The 22,597-nt window shown below is 49.9% G+C and overlaps 1 protein-coding gene across 1 annotated transcript in view; it reads right to left on the bottom strand.

Moving 5' to 3' along the window:
• The window catches only part of HABP2 (hyaluronan binding protein 2), a 32,527-nt gene extending 12,495 nt beyond the window's left edge, over positions 1-20,032 (bottom strand). Inside the window, exons 1-3 of the mRNA XM_007084823.3 lie at positions 19,939-20,032; positions 7,616-7,652; positions 355-465 (exon numbers count right to left, since the gene is read on the bottom strand). Coding sequence (XP_007084885.2) covers positions 355-465; positions 7,616-7,652; positions 19,939-20,007 — 217 coding nt within the window. The 5' untranslated portion in view covers positions 20,008-20,032. The remainder of the gene's footprint in view (positions 1-354; positions 466-7,615; positions 7,653-19,938) is intronic.
• Positions 20,033-22,597: the final 2,565 nt, after the last annotated feature.

The raw sequence follows: 22,597 nt of genomic DNA, 5'->3' as shown, positions 1-22,597 counted from the left end.
ATCAAAGCCGGGAAGTGATTTTGAGCATGACTTTGACTCACAGTCTTGGGAGACCTGGTGAAGATGAGCTAACTCGCTGTATGACCTTGGCTAAGGTTACTCCACTCCTGGCCTCACTTGCTTCATCTGTCATTTGAGAGTGGGACAGATAGTCTCTAGGAACCTCCCCAGTCCTCCTAGTGCATGACTCTAGCTGGAAAAAAACGCCAGCCTGAGTCATTTATCCGGTACCCATTTTATGATGCCGGTCGGAGAGGAGGAGAGAGATGCTTGCATATACAGTCACACACAGACCCTAATTTAAGTGCGCTGCCCTTCTCCCAGGAGGGTCCCCCGAACAGCTTTGGCACCTACCGTCCTCCGTGTAGTACCAGTCGGGATTCTCCTGGTAGGCAAGAGTATCACTGCTGTTCTCTTCATGGTTGTAATACTCGTAGCTACTCTCATAGTAGTCAGGGGTCCAGTCTACAGAAGTGGGAAGAGGACAGAAGAAAAAACCAAAAACCCTAATCATTAGAGCTACAGATTTCTAAGTCCTGAAGGAGGACTCATGGGCCTTTCCGGCTCCTCTACTGATGGGGTGGACAGAGGGCTTAGGCATTGTGAGTTTTCATCTGGGGTGTGTTAGGACCCCGCAAGGCAGTGTTGGCATCTGGCAGGGTCCAGAGGCCCTGACTGGAAATGGGGAGAAGTCAAGTTCTTGCTTTTCACTGTGACCTGGGACAAGCTACTTATATTCTTGGTGCCTCCGTTTGCTTATCTGTAAACAGCAGGAAGATGGTTAGGATCTTGAAGGTCTCCAAGGTCCTGTAAAAGACGTGCCCAGGGTCAGAGCCAGTGGCACCTGAGTGCCTTGCTGTGCACTTCTGTGAATAAGCTTTCTTCCTGGGCCTTTGTTAGTAGGTCACCTTCGCCTATGAAGTCAAAGAAACTCGTCACTTTGCTCTCGGTCACGGCATCAAACTATTCCCAACTTGTACCTATAGAATCATACTAAAAGCTAGTATTTGTTGAGCCTCTACTAGGATTAGGCCCTGTAATAAGCATTTTATGTGAACCATTTCACTTCATCCTCATAATAACCTGGGAGGCATATTACTATCTCTACTTTCAGTTGAGAAACCTGAGGCTGAAAGAGGTGGTTACTGGCCCCGAGTCACATAGTTAGATAAATGGCAGGATGTGAACCAAGGCGGTTTATCCCCATAGAACCTCTAAACTGCACTGGCTTAGCTGCTTCAATTGACCTCTTACACGGCCTCAGCTAATTCCCCCTTCCCCTTGGGAAAGGGGTCCAACCATCCCCATTGCATACCCAGCCTGCTAATTAGGATTCGCCCAAGGACAACCTTGAGAAGATTCATGGATTTTGCCCAGTGAAAGGCAGGGTTGTATATGACATTGTCCACGGGTGTAAACCTCACACCGGGCCAGTCCGTTGGGAAGAGCAAGCGTGTGTAAGGCTGGACTCAGGCTCCTTGCTGTCTGGGGCCTTGGAAGATGCTGGTAGCTCCTGTGGCTCGTGGAGAGAAGCTTGGGATTTGAAGAAAGTTGGGTTGACTCTGCTCTCTCCAGCTGGCAGGAATATGGCAAGGTGGCAGGTTGAAGCTCTAAGGAAGCTGCCCAGAGATGCATATGATAATGAGGCGGAAGCAAATGCAGATGGGCGACTTGAAAAGGCACTCCCGCAGAGCCAGCTGATGGCTGGAGCATGGCACTTTACCTAAGGCTGATTATCAACCACATTATCTCAGTCTCTCTCCGTCGTTCCCTTATAGTCTTTATCTCTTTGGCTTTTGAAAAATCGACTTTCGCACAATGGCTGTTTTATATTTCCCATTAAAATGGAACTATCTTTTTATTTCCTTTTTGAATACGCCAACTCTGGTTCCTTGCCAAAGTTTCACCTCATTTATCACAGTGTCAAGTCAAGCCTCCCCTTGCTTGCTCATTATTTCTCCCGAGCTGCTTTTCCCCGCTCTGAAAATGCTCCCAGAGGAGGCCACCTTTCCAGGGATGAGGATCTAGGTTGAAGATAAGGCCATTGTCTTCCCAGAGCAAATAAAGTTTCTTTCCATCTAGCATGATAAAGCAGAGAATGAGAGTGAGAAAGTGAGGGGGAGAAAACCATTTTTCTGAGTTTGACATGAAAGATTTCAAACTGACATTTGGGAGAGACAATGGGTGGGTAATGAGATGATTACATCATTTATTTATTTCTTTTTTCCTTAGAGAATTTGTTTTTGTTTTTCCAAACAGGCGTTTATAGATAAGTGCCTTCAGAGCGCTCCTGTGATTTCTCCCAGCCCTCCGACAGGTTGAAGGTCGGACGGGCTAATCTCAGCTACGCCATTAAGACTCATTCCCTTTGCAGATATTTGGAAACGGGGAAGCTTTTTACGTAAATGGAACCGTGTGACTTTTCTAGGTGGTGGGGGATGGCTGTAATGTCTGCTTGAGAATTTTTACTGGAATCTGGCCTTATTAACAAGCTGTGCTCATCCCTCAGTGAAGTTAAAGAGGGGATAAAACACGTAGGCTTGGAGTCATACTTCTGCTAAACGAGGCAAAAAGTCCCTGCTACTCCCCAGGGCCTGGGGCCCTTGGTTGAGGTGGATAGAAGCAGTAGAGGTCCAGTGGCCCCAGGTCACCAGAAGCCATCCAATAGAAGTACTGTGCAAGGAAAGGCACCGAGATCCTTTACATTTGGGGCGGCTGCAACACGCTTTCAGAATGCTTTATAGAAGCATCACCCGGCAGGGTTTCTCCACCTCCAAACCTAAAGTTGGTGTTGTCTTTTCTATTCTGTTGGCACTTAATCCCACTGTCTACATAAGAAAAGTGTGTTGGGGCGCCTGGGTGGCTCAGTCAGTTGGGCGTCTGACTTCGGCTCAGGTCACGATCTCACAGTTCGTGGGTTCGAGCCCCGCGTCGGGCTCTGTGCTGACAGCTCAGAGTCTGGAACTTGCTTCCGATTCTGTGTATCCCTCTCTCTCTGCCCCTCCCCAACTAGCGCTCTGTCTCTGTCTCTCAGAAAAAACAAAAACAAAACCAAAAAAAACGTTAAAGAAAAGTGTGTTGTGCCCCTACGATGGGCCTACTATTATGCCGGGTTCGAGGAGGCTTTGGGAATAATGAAGAGTGGCCTCCACTCACAGGAACTTCCAGAATAGGGTGGGTGGGGGAAGAAATCCAGCCAAGAGAGGAAATGAAAGGGTAGTGGAAAGTCAGGGGAGCTGGATGTGGCCAGGCCTAGGTCAAGTCTTCAAGGTCCACATTGACATTTTAGCATTGTATGAGCCAATTGGATGGGGAAAAATGGCCCCAAGTCTCCACCCTTGCCGGTAGCCACATCTTTTGCAGTGTGACTTTACAGCTCCTCCTACCAAAAGATGGACTTGATTTCCCTGCCCCTTGGGTCTGGACAGGCCTTGGGACTTGCTTTGACCAATAGCATGTGGTAGAAGGACAGCGTGCTAGCTCCAAGCTGGGTCTCAAGAAGTCTTCTGCACTTCCTCTCCCCCCCCCCCCTCTCTCTCTCTCTCTCTCTCTCTCTGCCTGTCTCTCACACCCTTGTGACTGCCATGTGAACGGGTCGGGCCTATTCTATGGAGGATAAGAGAACCTGTGGGGCAACAGGAGGCCCAGCAGTTCCCGTCAAGGCCTCAAAGGCCTCAGACATATGAGAGCCCAGCCAATCTACCAGCCGACTGCAGACAGGTAAGGAGGCCCAGCCAACATCAGCTGAGCCTCGTCCAGACCGGAAGAACGGTCCAGCTGAACCCAGTCTAAATTGCCAACCCAAAGAATTAAGACATTATTCTATTAAGAATAAGAATTAATACGTGATTAACGGTTGAAGCCACTCAGTTTAGGGTAGCATAGTATGCAGTAATAACAAGTAAACACATGGGCCTTGATTGATAACTGGGTTGCTAGTGGGATAAGAACTTTAGGTACTACAGCATTCCTCAGTGGCCTAGAAGGCTGTAGAGTCTTAGGTTTCCGGGCTGCATCTCAGATGGCACCTCTCTCTTATGGTCCTTATTTAACTTTGTCTATCTGATTGTGTCCCCTAACTAGAGTGTTGGTGTCTTAAAAGCAACGACCGTGTCTGTTCCTCTTTCTACCCCTCAGTGCCCAGCACAGAGCCCTCTATGCAGTTAATGTATGTATGTGACAAGTGAGTTCTTCCCTCTGTGTTTGGGCCTCCCTTCATTCTGACTGGCCTGCACACGGCAGGCACACAGCTCGGCTAGCAAAGTTGGTATCTGTTTGGAACCGAGTAAACGGGAAGTGTGGGAGAGAAACTACGTGAGATTTGGGTCCGACGTATTTGGTGAAGAAAATGCCTGATGAGCTCCGTAGGAGTCTAGAAACTTGTCCAAGTGCTTTCCTGCATACAGAGGGATTACAGCCTGACATGAAATTGGGTTCCATTGCTGGATTATTGGAAAACACTCCAGGTTCAGATACAGATTATTGGAGGCTTTCTCTAGGCTGTAGAAAAGGAGAAGGCTTTGGGGGAAGGTGGGAGCAGCTGTGAGAAGCATTTTGTATTAGGTGTAAAAAGAAATCCTCATGCATTTCTCTATTTATCAGAGTCTGCTTCTAGAATTTATCAGGAAGGATGATGAAAGTATCCTGAGCTAACTCAAATCATCCCAGTGATTGGTTACTGCCTATTTTCGATGTTCTGGACACTCTACTAAATAAGTGTGGTTGCACATAATCTTATTTAAACCGAGAGAAACCCCATGGCATAGTTATTACTATTCCTATTACACAGAAGAGGGAAAAAAAAAAGGAAGTGGTGTTATCAGGGCCCAGGTCAACCCAACTCCAAGTCTGGTTTGTTTTTCCACCTGCCCAGGAGCCCCTTGTGGGTTTGTGTTTCATGAAACTCCACGGGTTTTCGCTTCCAGGAAGTAACACACATTGAGAAATCTCTTTTAGCCCATGCTCCAAGTCCCCGGTCCGGGATTACTGTGCTCTGTAGCCGGGGTCTCTCGGAAAGAGCTCCGAGTTTGTGAGATGGGCTCTGCAGCTGCTCTAGTTAAGGAGCTTGCCAGATGTGCGGAACGGAATAAAAATCTCTGGAATGCCGTCCCTGTTGGCGTCATCCATCACTGTGGCACAGACAGCTCCTCCGAGGGCCTCCCCCAAACCCCAGCCCTGTTGGCCTGCATTCGACGCTTCCAATCCAGCTGACAGGGCAAGCCCAGCAGAGACCCTCCCTGGCAGGCGGCAGGACAGCTGATGGATGGGCTCAGCTCGTGTTGCTGGGCAGAAACAAGCCAGCTTTGAAGAGGCATTTCCGCAGGCCCGCTGGCTGTCACGGCACCTGCTTTGGGGAGATGAGCGGAGTCTGTGCTGTTTGATGACCACCTCCTCGGCCACCCATTGGGGACTGTGGCCTGGGCACCTTCTGCTCCAGCAAAACCCTCACCGCGCACCGTCTCCAGCAAAACCAACTACAGAAGCGGCTTGCCCGTGGACGTGCGCGTGGTGTTTCCTTGGCCACGCTGCTTTCCAAAGCCAGCTGGGAGCTGACAAGTTCCATCAAAGCACAACCCCCATGTGAAATTAAATCAGATACTAAAAGGGGCTTGATTAAAACCTAACCTGCTCTTTGCAGAAAGGCCCAGCTACCGCGTCTCACCCAGATGCATGGCCAGAGGTTGACCCGACACCTCGAGACGGACTTAGGAGCCCAGGGATGGCAGGCTCCGGGGTCCTGTCATCGGCTCACCAGACTGGCAGAAGCTACTGGCATAGTTCTTATAGGGCCAGGAATTTCAGAAGGTTAAATCCAACACTCTCCACTCGCTACTAAAGTGGCTTTTCAGCTCGTGTTGAAATGCCACCAGTGATGGAGAACTGGCCACCTCCCAAGAGCCCAACAGCACATCCAGGTTTTTGGACAACTCGGATGGACAGGAAGTTCTTCCTGTTTGCAGACCAAATCTGATCCTCCAGCTTCTGATCTATCTCCTGAAAGCTGGAAGCCTTAAGAACACAGAGCACGGACCTCTTCCCTTTTCGGGCGTCTGTGTTTAGCGGGGCCACTGGCTACAGCTGTTCAGGTTGTTCATGGCACAGTAGCAAGGTGCCACAAACTCATGGTGATTGTAGGTGTCTTTTTGCAGTTTTCTGGAAGATGGCAGCCCAGCGTCTTGAGGTAAACACGTCTCTTAATTCTCAGAAAGTTGACCTCACGGACTAGCGGGGGGTCTGCTTTTCGTTTACTTGAAGAGAGCGAGGTCTCTTGAGTTTTCCAAGCTGTTCGTCCACTGCGTGACCCCACCGTTCTGGAGCTCCAACATCTAGACCAAATGTCTAGATGGCCCCTCCAATGGGGCCTGAGAGTTGTGTGCTGAAGGCCAGGGGAGGGGACAGCTCTTCCCACCTCTTAGCTTTGGACCCCCCCGTTGGACTCCACATGCAGATACTGGTGTGGCCAGCTGGGGGAGCCCTCTGACGCATGATTCCTCCAAAGAACGGAATTCTACCCTGTTGAATAGAACACTCTCCTTTGCTTTGAGGAAAGACACGGACCCTCTCAAAACCCACACACCGTGTTCAATTTCACAAACCTTCCGTGAGCATGTGGGGTAGACAAAGGTCAGACATCCCTTGCCCTGAGCCAGCACAAGTCTGTCTGCCCACCCAGTGCTTTGCCGCTGGAGAGTATTGACCATAATGCGGAATTTGCCCCAGTTGTCTCCAACTTGCCTCCAAATACGCCCCTGACCCAAAGTTTAGATGTGACTAAACTTTGCCATCTCCATGTGCTGTCTGCCTGGCTCTCGTTCCCCTGTGGGTGACCGACACAAGCCACTGCCAGTGCCGGCCTCTGCCCTGCTGGAGTTGTGCCTTGGTTCCTGGAAGGGAGACTTGGGCCCAGAGTCAAGAGACCGAGGTTGGATGATGGCAGGAAAGAACAGCTCTGCACAGCTGAGGGTACCAGGCAGAGGGGACAGGACAGAGACAAGGTGACAGAGAGAGTCTGTGAGAGAGCCGTCGTGAAAGGGTCTGGGGAAACAAACCAGGCAGAGGGGCAATGGGGGGGGCGGTGCTTGTGGGAGGCCGCCACAGGGGCGGCTCAGCCTGAGGGCTGCCTGCATGGCCCAGCACACGGGGCCTGGCTCCCCACCCACGGGGTGAAGTGAGTGAGGGTCCAGGTTGGCCTGCCTGGAGCCAATAATTGCCCCATGCCACCCTCACTTTGCGTTGGCCTTTTCATCTCATCTCAGCCACTAATGGGCTGTGTAACCTCTGGCATCCCTCCCTGCGCCTCAGTTTCCTCTTCTGTAAAATGAAGGGACTTAACTGTATCAGCAGTTTTTCCCTTGGGGGCCTGAGACAGGGCATCGGGGGCATCCGTGGGCAGCTCGAAATTTAGCAAAGCATTGTGCGTGTGCGTGTGCATGTGTGTGGAGGGACAAACACCCAAGAGAGCATCTTTCTGGGAAGATTCTTGAAGGGGTCCGTGGCGCTTCGGAACCCTTTGAACGCCGAGGTTGTGCCAACACTTACACGCGTGGGTCCCCTCTCCTCCATCCCAGAGCAGCCTGTAGCTTGTGGGGAGCCCCTGGACGATCCACACACTCACCTGGGTCCGGGTCTACGAGTAAAGACATCAAGGAGAACTGCAAAAAAGCAAAAACGAAAACAGAAAACCAACACAGGGCTGAGCAAGGTTGAGTCTGCTGGCTGGCTGGGTGCCTCCCCGAGCTCCTGCCAGCTGAGAGGAGCTTCTCCCAGGGTCACATGTCAGGATCAGGAGTGCTGGGTGCCTTCGGATGGCTGTAGCTGGGACGGGTTAGAGGGAGGGGGCGGGACCTCTTTGAAGACGCCCCCTCCTCCCCTTCTTCCCGTGCCTGTTGAGGATTCTCCTTGGTAGGGACTCGGTGCTTGTGCCTACCCGGTCTCGGGCTGTGGCCTGGCTGCCCAGGTATTGACAACCATGTCCCTGACCGTGATGAACATGTACGGAGCCTCTCCTCTCCGCCTGATTGTGCGTTGCTGCATTTCATTCCTATAACGGCCCTATGAGGAGGCTTCTATTAGCCCATGTACAGACGAGAATATTGAGGCTTACAGGTCACACAGCTGTGATCCGATTCGGATTCACACTCCAGTCTGGGGGAGCCTTGGGTGACAGCTCCTTGGGCGGGGGATGGACAGATGCTTAAAACTCTCCAGTGCCTTCCCATAGTTCTTGGAAGAAAACACAAGCACCTGCCACAACCTATAATCCTCCGGCCATACCCTTCCCTTCCACCACCCAGTACTAATCCCCAGCCACACCCGGGTTCAAACTGGCGCTGGCCAAGGTCCTCCCACCTCAGGGCCTTTGCACCTGCTCTTACTTCTATGTGGAAGGCTCTCTCCCGTGACCATTGCTAAGTCTTAGCTCAAATGTCATTTTCTCCAGGAGGCCTTCCCCAGCTCGCCGTGGGTGTGACACGCCCCCCACACACTGTTTTGTCATTATATCCATTCATTTCCTCCATAGTTCTTGTTGTGCCATGTCGCTCTTGTCTATTTGCATGTTATCTATTTCTTACATTGACTCTGCCCTCCAGAAAGGCAAAGATCTCGTCTGTTTCATCACTGATGTATTACCCCATACTGAGAGTAGGCACATGACAGTCCCGAAAAAGGTTTTGTTGAATAAATAAACAGTCTTATGAACAATTCCTTTTAGAGCACAGTACTTGTCGGAAAAAGAAAGTTTTATTCATTTAAGAGCTGGAAATATATTCTTTTATTTAAGTCGAGGGTAAGCAAACTAAGGCCCTTGGGGCCAAACCCAGAAGTGTCATTTTATAAATACAATTTTTTTTAAGTTTATTTGTTTGAGAGAGATGGAGACAGTGTGAGTGGGGGAGGGGCAGAGAGAGAGGGAGAGAGAGAGAGGATCCCAAGCAAGCTCCGGGCACGGGGCTAGGTCTCATGAAACCGAGAGATAATGACCTGAGCCGAAACCAAGAGTGGGACGCTCAACGGCAAATAGAGAGTCTCGTTGGAACACAGCCATGCCTGTTTTTAAGTGTTGTCTTCGACTGCTTTTGTGCCACAACCGCAAAGTCGTCGTGATAGAGACCATACAGCTCCAGATATTTCCTATCTGGCCCTTTCCAGGCGAAGCTTGTCGACCTCGGATTTAGAAAAGGAGGGCTCTGTCACCCGCACAGTTCTCCCTTTTGGGTCTTGGCCACCAGAAGGCACTGGTCAATGTGATCATTTTCCCGGCACTCGCATCAACCTGGGGAGTGTGGTATATTTTCCTCCTCTCCTCTCAGCAGAGGTTTTAATTTTCTGTTTGACTGTAGGCCTCCTTAACCGTTTTGGGAACTAGGCAGATGATACATCGGAAAGGACAGGTAAGGCGCACCTGGGTGGCTCAGCTGGCGAAGCGTCCGACTCTTGATTTTGGCTGAGATCACGGTCTCACGGTTTGTGAGATAGAGCCCCACATCGGGCTTTGCGCTGAGCGTGGAGCCTGATGAAGATTCTCTCTCTCTCTCTCTCTCTCTCTGCCCCTCCCCCACTCACGCACATGTGCGCGTGCGCTCTCAAAATAAATAAACTTAAAAAAAAAAAAGAGGCAGGTTAAAAAAAAAGAATGCATCCTGACTTGAGGTACCGAGGGCGCAGTATCCACAGTGGAATTCTTGACAAAAATGCTTCTCCCGAGTCTACTCACGAGAAGCACGACAGGCGCAGGTTGTGGCCGTTCAACAGAACAACTAGCCGAGGCCCTGCAAAAATGGCAGTGCCGTGAAAGACAAAGAAGGTGGGAAGGCTGTTCTTTACTAAGTGAGAGTAAAGAGACATGACAACCCAAGGCCATGAGAGGTCCTGGATTTAAAAAAAGAAAAAAGAAGCCATAAAGGACATTGTTGGGGCAATCGGGAAACTGGAGTGTAGACTGATGTTAGAGAATCTTATTGTGCGGCTTATTCTTCCCACTCTTCTGTAGGTTTGGCAAATTGTGACATACACCGCTGGGGAGGGGAAGGCATGCAGAGAGGAAGAGTGGCCATTTGCTGTCTGGACGGGGCCCACGCCTGCTTAATTGCCTCAGGGTCATCCGGCCTGGTTTCTGCAAAGAATGCCATGGGGCGGGGGCGGGGTATCTTGTTTGGGAAGGGGGTTGATAGTGGGGAGCCTGACGGAGAAAGGGCGGGTTCAGGTCTTAAGGGTGTTCCTGGGCCTCGGGACTTGAACGGGGTAGAATCCGAAGGTGACTCCTCCAGGCTTGAGCACCAGGGCGGTAACCAAGGGAGGGCCGTGAGACGGCCCCGAGTGCAAATGTGACCCCTCCTGCCAACTCTGCGTCGATCAGGTCCCTCGCCTTGCATCACCTTCCCTCCACGGAGCTTGTCCGGAGGGCAGGGCCTGCCCCTCTCCCCATGCTCCCCCAGCCCAGAGGAGGTAGCCCCTGAATTCTCCCATTTGCACTGAACAGTGTGGACCGTGCCTGGCCACGCTCAGCCTTCGAGAAGTGGGCAGGACAGGAGAGAGGACTTCAAGGAACATGGTTCCTCAGGGCCCAGCGTGGGCAAGGCCCTCTGACGCCTGGACCTGGGCCAGAACCCCGAATCTGAGCTCTGAGCCGGAGCGGGAGGGCCAGCCAAGTGCTGCGCTGCCCACAGCCAGCAGGTGGCAGACGTGCCCTTCCCAGGAGCTGAGCCCTCGCGCTCGGGAGAAACCAAACAAAAACAACGCTGGACCTTTCTGGGGCCTGGGGGCCCTGCAGATCCCGCTGGCTCTCGGCGAATCTGAAGCAGCTGCCGCCCAGCGATGCAGCCTGGGCTGCGAGTCAGGGATCCAGAGCAGGCCCACTCATTTTGTGAGCCACTGGGTCCGCCTGCAGAGATAGGCTGCAGCGAAATGTGGAGACCCGCAGCCCAAACACAGGCTGGGTAGCTGCGGGACCATATGGGAGAGGCCAGGCCAGTAGCCAGTTATTTATGCCATAGGTCTGGATCCTGAAACTAACCTGAGTGATGGGGGTGGGGGAATGGGGAGGCACAATGTTTCATCCCATTCTGGCGTCCAGTCTTTCCACGGTGACACTTAAAATGATACAATCCTACTCCTGGGACTTGCAAACGCAAGGAGGAAGACCACGAAAGCAAAAGAATAAGAAGGGGGGGGGTAGGAGGAGACAACTGTGATCTCAGTTGGCATACATCAAGAGCTGACAGTGTGCCAAGGACTGTGCTCGATATTTTACATGCATTCTGTCTGGTTGGCGGCACACGATGCTTGATCATGGAGGTACTATCACTGTGTCTATTTTAGAGGTGAGCAAACCGGTTCCCAGAGGTGAAGTTGCCCACAGTAACTCAGCTAGTAAATTGCTGCAGCCAGGATAGAATGGAGCCAGTCTTCCACCGGAGCCCTTGCCCTTGACCTCCGTCGCTATGAGGGCTGAGGAGAGCGTGGCAATCATACGCTTTAACGGAAGAATGGAGGAGAAAGAAACAGAAGTGCTACCGAATTCTACAAGAGGCAGGTTGTGGAATCAGACCTCTGTCCTTGGAAAGCTTTATGAAAGGCCTGTCCAGGCCTGGTAGGACAGAGAGAGGACTGCTAGGCACCAGCGACAGCTGTGGAAGGTACAAAAGTCAGCTCGAGCCTCGGCCAGGCCACGGTGGCCAACGCATCTCAACAAACATCTCCACTCAGATCAGGGGGGTGTGCAAGCCGCTGCCTGCTTCTTTTGCCGCTTCTGTTCCTTGTCTCAACAGGGATAAAATAGCAGCTTCTAGTATCTTCTAGTGTCTTCTAGGCTAAGGTTTGTTAGGGGGAAAGACAGGGAGGGCAGAGAGAAGGCTATTGTCTCTGAGTCTTACTGATTTACAGCGTAATCTCCCCGGGGGTGAAGAGCATGGGAGTCTAATCCATTTTGTCCTCTCTTTAATCGAGTTTAAGCTTTCTCGAGATTTCATCTTTAATCTAGATTATTGCAGCTCAGGTTCTTCCTCTGCCTTTCAGAATTCTAAATCTTCTGGAAAACAAGAAGGCAGAGGCTAACAGTCTGAGTTGGCGAATCCCAGGAATTAGCTGGTGGAAACTGGTCTCAGAGGATTGGGACGCAGAAGAGGGGAGATGGGGTGCAAGACCTGTCCTCTGGGGCCAGAAGCTTGGCTTAGCATGAACCAACCAACAACAGAAAATTGGGACTCTAGGGCCACCTGGGTGGCTCAGCCGGTGAAGTGTCCAACTCTTGATGTCGGCTCAGGTCATGATCTCAAGGTTTGTGGGATGGAGCCCCCACCCTGTGTTGAGCTCCGCGCTGACGATGTGGAGGCTGCTGCAGATTTTCTCTCTCTCTCTCCCTCTTTCTCTGCCCCCCCCCACCCACCCACTCGCACGCACACTCCGTCTCTCTCAAAATAAAGAAAGATTGGGACTCTAATCCCTCCATCCCTTCCTCCTTGGATGTTCTACCATGAGCTGGTTGTGGATCAACACGGAGAAGTCGCGTTATTCCCAAGGGCAGTTGGGTGGGAGATACCTCTGTCCCGTGACCAAGTGAAGCTGAAGTCACTGGTCTAAAAGGGTGGGCCAAAGACAAGAGTGCAGCGTTCAGCAGGTCAGTCCTCACTGTTGGACAAAGAGCTCAAGGTCAGGGTGAGATGTGGTGGCGACAGAGGACAGAGGTTGTCCGTGTTCCCGTCACCAACCCAAGTATTGCCCCATACCATCCCCCCACTGCAGCTCTGGCTGCAGACAAACTATGATGAAATTCACAGTTGTGCAAAGCCACGTAGTCCTTTCCCCCCAAAAACTGTGATAAAATCCACGCAATACAATATTTTTAATTTTAACCATTTGCAAGTGTACCATTCACTGGCATTAGTTACACGAACATTGTTGTGTAACCATCCCACACTATCTTTACCCGAAACGTTTTCATCATCCCCAACAGAAAGTGTGTAGCCATTAGATAATAACTTTCTCCTCACTCCCCGCCCTCCCCTGATCGGTACCCGAGTAACCTGTGTTCTATTTTCTGGCTCTGAATTTGCCTATTCTAGGTACTTCATATGTGTGGAATCACAATATGTATCCTCCTGTGGCTGGATTTGTTTCACTAGGCATAACGTTCTCAAGGTTCACCCATGTTGTAGCATATACCAAACTTTCATTCCTTTTCAGTCTGAGTAGATTTCCATTGTCTATCCATTTTGTTTATCCATTCATCTGTTGAGGGACGCTTGGGTTGTTTACACCTTTTGGCTATTGTGAATAAGTTGCCATGCACATGGGTGTATAAATATCTGTTCCAGTCCCTGCTTTCCATTTTTCTGGGTTATACCTAGGAGTGGAATTTTCTGGGTCTTAGGGTAGTTCTATGTTTAACTTTCTGAGGAAGCACCATCCTGTGCTCCATAGTGGCCGCACCATTTTATATTCCCACCAACAGTGCATGAGCGTTCCAATTCTTTCACATCCTCATCAACACTGGTTGCTTTCCATTTAAGAACATTCTGGCCATCCTGATAGGTATAGAGTGGTGCCATTCAGTCCTTTTCTGGTCGCAAGGAATCTTGCCTTTCTTGCTTTTGCACGTACACCACACAGGGCTGTCTCAGGATGGGCAGGGTTCGCTGTGGCTTTGCTTTAATCTGAACCTCAGGGCAAGGAGGGAAGGCTTCAGCGGGGGAAATACGGCAGCCAAAGAAGAAAGCATTGGCCCGCGGTCTGTGTGGGTGGCTTCCTTCTCGGGAGCCTGGGTGAAGCAGGACCATAGTGACGAGCAAGGGTGCATTGTGGAGAGGAGCGGGTCTGGACTCTTCATGTACAGAGGGGTAAGGCCCAGGGGGATGGAGTGTTCCTGTAAGGACATGAACTGACTGGGGCAGGGGAGGGACTCGAGGCCAGATCTCCTTGCTCTGTCAATCCCCTGTGTAGCCTTTCTAATTTAACGCTCAGAGCTCTAGAGCCCATTCAGGCCTCTGCCCAGGTGACTGAGGGCTGGAATGTAGCTTCATGTGACAAGCAGAGATGGGATGGGGCAGAGTAGAAGACTTCCATGGCATTTACCATTCATTTCTGGAGAACTTGGTAAAAATTCAGTTTCCTGAGGCGCCTGGGTGGCTCAGTCAGTTAAGTGTCCGAGTCTTGGTCACTCGCTCAGGTCCCAATCTCACGGTTCATGGATTGAGCCCCACGTAGGGCTCTACGCTGGCAGCGCAGAACCTGCTTGGAATTGCTCTCTCCCTCTCTCTCCGAGCCTCCCTGGCACGCTCTCTAATAGTAAATAAATAAATAATAAAAAAATTCAGGTTCCTGGGCCCTATACACAGATATCGTGCGTCCATGGGCCTGGAGTGGGCCCAGAACATGAATTTTGAACCAGTACCCAGGTGACTTTGCCCTCAGGCTCGCTTTGATTATACCTGCCTTAGGCATGAAGCTCCTGGCCAAGGGAGACTGTGGGCTGATCTCTCCTCTTTGCACAAGTTGTTGAGTCGCTCTGTGCCTCAGCTTCCCCGATTGTAAAAGTAAAAATGTCCGTACCCTCATGTTTTATTCCAGGGCATATGGCTGCCCGTGGGGAGTGCAGCTTTTGCAAAGAATTGGGGAGGATTGAGGATGAGGGATAAACACACGCCTTTCTGGGTGCAGGAACACACGCCTTTCTGGCTATAGTGCAAGTGGAAGGCCTTTGGAAAGGCAAATGAACAAACAAGACAAAAGAGCGAGATGGGTCTGAGGCCTCTGCCACGTGGGCATGATCCTGAAGCTGCCTTCACTTCCGTGCTTCCTTTGGTGCGGAACCGGTGGTCCCCAAGCTGATTCAGCTGGTGCTCCCCAGGGCATGACCTGACATCAGGCACAGCGTAAGACGGTCACTCCCTTCCCAATTTCACCATAAACCCTTCCAAACCCATCACAAAGGAGAACTGGGTGCTGCTGGTAAGTCTCTACCCTCTCTACCTCTTGCTAGCCTCCCCTTCCCACAAGGAGAAAGCAGGCTTCAGGCTCTGAGCATTTGGGTGGCAAGTGTAGCCAGTTAGAATTCAGTGACGTCATTTTCTTTGATTTTTTTTTTTTTTCCAATATAGTCGTGACAATTTCCTTTAAAAGCAAATCTGTTGAGCTAGAGAAAAGGTAACTCTGTTTAACAAACACATTAAGAAACCGGTTTGGGCTTTAGGGCAGACCTGGGTTTGAATCCCCATTCTGTAGCCTCCGGGGGTGGCCATCTTGGACAGATTCCTTAGCTTTTCTGTAGCTTAGTTTCTTATTTGTCAAATAAGAATGATATGGGTGCCCAAGCCATTGGGCACTTGGGAATGAAGTAATAAACATTCATATGATAGAGACTTAATAAATGGTTGTGCTATGATTATGATTATTAGCTACTGTTGTCAGAGAGTTTGAGTTTTTCTTTGCTTTTCTTTTCTTTTTTTTCCCCCCTCGCAAATCATGGGCAAGAGTAAGGAGAGCTCGCTAAGCATAAACTCTTCATGGAACTTGTTTGTCGGGTCACAGGCACGTCACACCAGTCCACCCCCTTATTTTTCCTGGGATCTTTGCCAAGTCCTAAGCCAGAAAACCTTGTTATATTAATTATGAAGAAAAAGCATGTTTTATTTAAAATCCCGGCTGCCGAATATTCTGCCATGCTGTTTCTCTGTGACAGCAGAATTCCTTTTGCATTTAGGGAACCTTAATGAATTTAAAATATAAATATATCTGTGCCTATATACACATGTGATTTCCCGCGACCTGATTTCCCTAAATACCAGCATATACCGCCAAAGCTAATGAGTTGGAATTGTGCTTTGGATCAGTTTTGTATAAAAAAAAATCTGTAAGAAGTCACAGTGAACTTCAGTCCCTCTCTTTTCCTTAAGACTCTGTGGTTCCAGCAAGAGGGAGTGATGTCCTTCCTGGGCCTGAAGGAGACTTGGATATTCTGGAACCTTGAGGCTTAGAAAGGGGTGGCTCTTACTTTCCCATCAAAGGCCTAGTTCGGTCCTGGGGGCTGTGCAGATGTGAACGCTGAAATTAATCAGACGCTGAACCCAGTTACTTGACCATCCAAAACAGGCTCCAATCCTTCAACATCCATAGTGTTTCTGCATAATAACAGACAAGCCGGGCTGTCTCTGTCTCTCTCTCCAACTTAGAACCTGGCCGATAATGTAAATCCATCCAGCAAAAGAGTATCAATGGTAGAGAGTGGTAGGGCCTATGAACTCGGCGGGGGGGGCGCTCAAGTTTCTTCTGAAACTGGGAATGGTAGCCCTTCATCTGGTTGGTGCCAAGCAGGTACGTGAGCCCCATGTTACTAAAATGTCTGGTTTGGGAGTGCCTGGGTGGCTCAGTCAGTTGAGCGTCTGACTTCATCTCAGGTCATGATCTCACAGTTTGTGGGTCCGAGGCCTGCGTCGGGCTCTGTGCTGACAGCTCGGAGCCTGGAGCCTGCTTTGGATTCTGTGTCTCCCTCTCTCTCTGCCCCTCCGGCTCACACTCTGTCTCTCTCTCTGTCTCAAAAAAATAAAAATAATAAAAACGTAAAAAATAATAATAAAAAATAAAAAAAATAAAATGTCTGGTTTTCAAGAAAAACTGGGGATTTGTGCTTCTATGTGAAGTGTTCTGATTTGCAAATGTTGCCAAACAATTGAAAGAAAATTAAAATACTCTTCGGCTGACCTTCTACCCCCTAAAGAAAACTCAGTCTGTGAGCAGAATGGACCCCCAAGTTGCCAGTTTGCAGATTCGGGTCCCTTCAAAACTTTCTGTGGTGCTCTACCTGGGAGGATACTAGAGTTCTAGAGTTGTTGAGTTTAAACTCGAGGGTTTAAGGAGTCTAGACATGGGAGCAAACATGTGTTTTAATTATAAGGTGCATTGCTGGGGAGAGAAAAGCCATTGTCTTCTGTCATCTCTAGGGATGGCCTGCCAAGCCTTGTCCTCTGGCTTCTGACCCTGGAGAAGGTCAAATTCCATTATGGCTGAGCCCAGTGGTCAAGAACCACAGCAAGAAGAGATTTTTGAGCCCTGGGCACGGTGCACATCCTTGATACAGTTGAGTGGGTCTCCTGTAACAGGCAAGGAGTGGGACAGATCTGAGCCTCGGTCCTGGCTGGGAAGTTAGTTGAACATCTCTGGGTGCGTTTCTCATCCGTAGCACAGGGGCAACAGTACAAGGCTGTGCTGGAGACAGGTGTTCATTCAGGAAAACCAACTCTAGCTCAGGCCAGGAAGGCACTTCGAATGAATTTCTGGTGTCCATGACAATAACATTTGTCCAATACCTCTTTGGATCACGGATATCTGAATAAAAATCTAAGTTAGAGATGAGCCCATGGAGAACTCATTATAGGGTTTGCTGCATGACCTAAATTCATGGGAGAGTGTCCACACATCCTTCCAATGGATAGTGATTGTAGATCCTGTGACCACTTTTCTTTAAAGTTCCAGGGGCACATGGAGATCGCTGCACCCCAACCAGCAAACAAACCCCTGGACTAAGAGCTTCCTGCCCCTACACAGAGGACCATGTCCCTGAAGCTCTGTGGATGGAAGAAATCTCATCTTCAGCCAGAGTCCAGGCAAAAGACCTCATCCAGACAGTGGACAGCAGCCTGTAGGGTAGAGCTCGGCTTGACTAGAGGCCAAGCTGTCCATCTTCCCACCTGTAAAATGGGAACAATGACACTACCTACTTCTTAGGGTCCTCCCAGAGATGAACCGATCCACTGTAAAGAAAGAACCTGGCCCACAGGATTTCTCATTAAATGATAACAGTTGGTGATTATTTTTAGCTACGTGGGGTGGAAGAGACTGCCCAGCCCATCTGGCTGTGTGGCTCCCTCCCCTCGATGATGCCCCTGCACTCTCCAAAGCATCTGAGCGAGTTGGCCACTTTCCCCTGGATGTCTGTGGACTGGCCCGCGGAACGCAAGCCGCCTTCCCGACCACCTGTCTGGCACACATCTGGGGTAAGAAAACATTCCAAAGCCCTGAATCCTCTCTTTGGAACTGACTAAGCTCATTGCCCGAAGGCTATCTCTCATATTTTCTCTTTTATCCATTATTGACTTATAATTTCATTGCTAACCCTAAAAATTCACTGGGGCTTGCACCAAAGGGAGTTTTTGGGACCATTACCGTTGTGTGAACTTCAAACAGACTGCATCAACTGTCTCCTTGCCTGCAAACTTTAGGATCTAATTCTTTCCGACCGGTACTTTCTCTGGGCCCCTTGTGGGCCTCTGATAATTTCCACCTCTTCCTCTAGACCTATGGTATTTCTGCTGGGTCTTGTCCCCAGACATCCACCAAGCAATCAAATGATGTAGGGGCCTGAAAATTTGTAACTGCAGCCACAGCACACATATACCAGTCATCACTGGTGAAAGAAAATTCTCTCAGAGGTGAGTCACTTGACAGCTTAATATGGGCCGAAGGAAGGTGTCTGAGGAAAGTTTACCGAAAGGGGAGGAGAAGCTCTTGGTTTTGAAGCATCTAATGAGAAAATCTGAAATTTAATCTGCTGCCTACAGGGAAAGCTCTATGGAATAGAATGGGAAATAAAATGCAAAGGTATTTAATAAGATAAAGGGGTTATGACTGCTCTTTCTGTTGTCATCCCTTGATTCTTCTCTACCTGCCCCCCCAAAGGGGTGCATTCTCTGATTTAATTTTTTTTATGTTTATTTATCTTGGAGAGAGAGAGAGAGGGAGGGAGAGAACGAGAGCAAATGGGGGTGGGGCAGAAAGAGAGAGACACAGAATCTGAAGCAGGCTCCAGGCTCTGAGCTGTCAGCACAGGGCCCAATGCGGGGCTTGAACTCACAGGCTGCGAGATCACGACCTGAGCTGAAGTCAGACACTTAACCGACTGAGCCACCCAGCCTCCCCTTATAGAGATGTCGTATTCATTCTGGAAATTTAAAGGGGAAAGAGCTAATATTTATTGAAAGCCAATGCATTGCTTCATCCAATCAGCCGTGGCCCTCCCCAAATCTGTGACAGATTATCTGTCACTTGGTTTGCAGTAGGGGAAACTGAGGCTCAGCGTGATTATGTTTTGCCCAATATTCCACAGCTAGAATGTGGCAAAGCTGTGAGTCAAAGCGCTGGCTCCAAAACCCATGCTCATGCCTCAAACCACATCTGGTAGGGAACCCCAGGAGGCTCTGTTTCTGTTGATGGCCCCTCTCCTGTGCCCACAGAGATCCAGCTGACACTCTGGAACTACAAAGGCACACAGCAGGGGCCGACATCTCCACCGCCCATCTGCTTCCAAATGCCCACGGTCCCCACGTAAGACCCGCGGATGGCATTTCCTCTCCCTGCTCGCCACCACCTCCCTTGGGCCCCTGCTGACCCTCCTTGTCCCATCTGCTAGGGACAAGGGAGAAAAATGCTACCCACGAAGCTTCTCTCCAAAACTCATCCACCTAAGTAAAACCAGAATCATATGCAACGGACAGGATTCTCCTCTCGAGCCGAATCACAGGGGTTCCTCCCCTACTGTTGCCTCAGATGGCCAGAAAACTGTACCTCTGTCAACACGTGCAAAGAGAGTCTGTAGCTTTTAATGGCTTCTCAAAGGGTTCTCGGAGATCCATGCCAAAGGGTTCTCCGAGCCCCTCGTCTTGGCAGATTTGCTCGCCCCGGTCCCCTTAGTGGCAAGGTGCTCACGGAGACTCTGCTCCGAGGGCTCGAGTCAGTTACGTGGGTTCATGGACTTGGCTTCTCGACAGCAACTAACATCACAGGCCTGCATTGACTCTTACAATCAGGATGTATTCAGATTGACAACACGTGCCTTTTACAACCCAAGTTTCTAGTCACTCCCGGCCCAGGTGCTTGAAACTGGGTCGAACCCGGGTCCGCCTCATAACCTCAGCCTCTCAACTACGGACATTTGAAAAGGACACTTACCCCGATGGCTGCCTTTCCCACCAGAGCTGTTACCAGCACAATATGGAGATGACACATTCTGGCAAGCATATGTGCAGTTGAAGACCTCTTGTTTTGCTCGACACACAATTTCTTTTGCTGTCTATGCCTTTACGGGGGGAACATGTCCTCAAGGACTCAAGAACAAAGGATGCCAATTATTAACTAGGCATCGAATACTGTTTAATGTTTTGCAAACCAACTATCTTGATTAAACAAATGGCCACTTTGGAGCTGGGCTGAGTCATGGGGTGGTTTCTTTTCTGGGGAGAAAGTATCCAAAGGAAGTGGCAGGGTTAAAGAGCCCCAGCCCCTGGGTGCACCCCCGGGGGGCTGCCGAGTGTTCGATGCGGAAGGGCCGATAGTTAACTACCGTCCCACGCACGGGATAAAAGCCCCGGTCGGGTAAGGCTTCCGCTACAGGCCTTTGCCGTCGCTGATTCAGACAGAATGTTAACGGAGTTCTGATTCATCAAATCTCTAAACAGAATTAAGGCATGGACGGGCTCCTAACAACATCACACTCTCTATTCATGAAAGATAAAGGATGCAAAACTGCTATTGACAAACATTGATCCTGGGCCCTTTGAAGCATTGCCCATGGTTGCTTGTTGGCTTCAAAAGTTTTCTTTTAAATCTCATTACATCAGGTTTTCTGCTTTTTAATTATTTTTTTTTCCTCTTTTCCTTGGAGTCTTTCTTTGATCAAGAGGGTGAAGAAACCGTGATGCTCATATCCGGGGCCGGTCCTCCCTGTGTTCTGTATTTAGCTACCCTGGTTCCAGGTAAGGTTCCATAAAGCAACGTTACCTCTCAAGCATGGGTTCTCAGGAACACGCTTATTGATTTCTTTAATAAGCATCATCTTGAGCTCTTGTAATCACCTGACTGCCCACAGTAATCTATGTGAGGGCTCCGGGAATCCTCCTGCCCGGGGCCGGCATCCGGGTTCTGAAACCTTGCCGCCAGCTGAGGCGGACGCTCGCTCGGGGCTCCTGCTCACCCGTATGCCGTAACCTATTTGGCACACGCAGGACCGTTCAGTGGCTGCTTCCACCTTTGGGAGACAGGTTGCCAGCCGCGAAGGGCCCCATGGGTACCAGCCCCGGAGAAGGCCAAAGTCAATGCCTCAACCACCAGATGTCCTTGAAGGACAAACCGAGTCCTATCGTTTTTACCTCCTAAATAACTCCAAATTTGTCTTCTTTTCTCCACTTCTTTTCTCTCCATTTCAGGCAGCCATCAACTCGCTCCTGGTCAATATCCACCTGACCTCTATGACACACGTACACACCAGTCCCTTTTTCTGGAAAGTTCTCTGAACCCATCCCAGTGTTCCCCTAATCTTCACTCCCACCCTAACTCTGTTCTTAACTCCAACCCTCATCGCTCTTGAGCAAGTTTGCTTGGTTAACTCACCCAGTCAATGCATCTTTCTGGTCTCAGCACAGACATGACTTCTTCAGAAGGCCTCCGTATGTTTTTCCTTTATATCGCTAACCAGGGTCATGACTGCGGGCCTGTATTACTATTTCACGAACCTTCGTTGCCCACTGTTCCCACCAGACCGAAAGCTCCTAAGACAGGCGTTCTGTTTTGCCGGCCATTGGATTCCTGGCATAGATAGATACCTGGCACTTGCCTGGCCCATGGTAGATGTTCGTATATCTTAGATGAATAACCGCTTTAGTAAAGTGACAGTGGGATCCTTTATTTATTTATTTATTTACTCACTTACTCATTTATTTATATTTTTTTAATGTTTATTTACTTTTGAAAGACAGAGAGACAGACAGAGCATGAGCAGGGGAGGGGCAGAGAGAGAGAGAGAGAGAGAGGGAGACACAGAACCCGAAGTAGGCTCCAGGCTCCAAGCTGTCAGCACAGCTGCATCCCGACACGGGGCACAAACCCACGAACCACGAGATCACGACCCGAGCTGAAGTCAGTCGCTTGTCCGGCTGAGCCACCTAGGGGCCCCTAAAGTGACAGTTGGATACTTTATAATCAGGACACCTCCAATAGCATAACCAGCTCGATGTGAGAAACTAAAGATTTGTGAAATTTCAAACACCCTTCAACTTGTTCACGAAGACTACATTAATATCCATCGAACATGCACCAGTGATCTGCCGTGAGCCAGGCATTGGCAAAGCAGGGACGGGACAGGCAGAGAGAACTTCGCTCTCAAGGGGCACACGTTGCGTAAGTCAATTTTTGGTTAGTGATAAGTGTGAAAAAGAATGAAACAAGGTGACGGACCAGAAATCCTTGCGGGTGGGGGATGTTTGCTGGGTGGGTCACCCGTGTGGCGCTGAGGCCACTGCTGATGGTTCTCTGACCACAGAGCAAGGACCAAAGAGGCAGAGCACCGGGGGGGTCTGCTGTTTTCCACGTTTAAACTGCAGACCTCACGGCACCTGCACAGTCGGTTATAAGTAGAAATAGACATTTTTAGGCAAGTCAAATCACCGAATCACTGCAGTGATGCAGGTGTCTCTTTTCCCCTCCACATCCTTGTGTGAACTCGTGACCCTCTGATCTTGTGGAGTCTCAGAAAACCAGAAGCTTCTCTTCCTGGGTCAACAGGAAGTGACCTCAGCACGCTTGTGGTTCATCTTTTTAATACGGATTAATTTCC

The sequence above is a fragment of the Panthera tigris genome, chromosome D2, assembly GCF_018350195.1.
Source record: "Panthera tigris isolate Pti1 chromosome D2, P.tigris_Pti1_mat1.1, whole genome shotgun sequence".
NCBI lineage: Eukaryota > Metazoa > Chordata > Mammalia > Carnivora > Felidae > Panthera > Panthera tigris.
The sequence above is the reverse complement of the archived record's forward strand: the minus strand, read 5'-3'. Positions and strand labels throughout refer to the sequence as shown.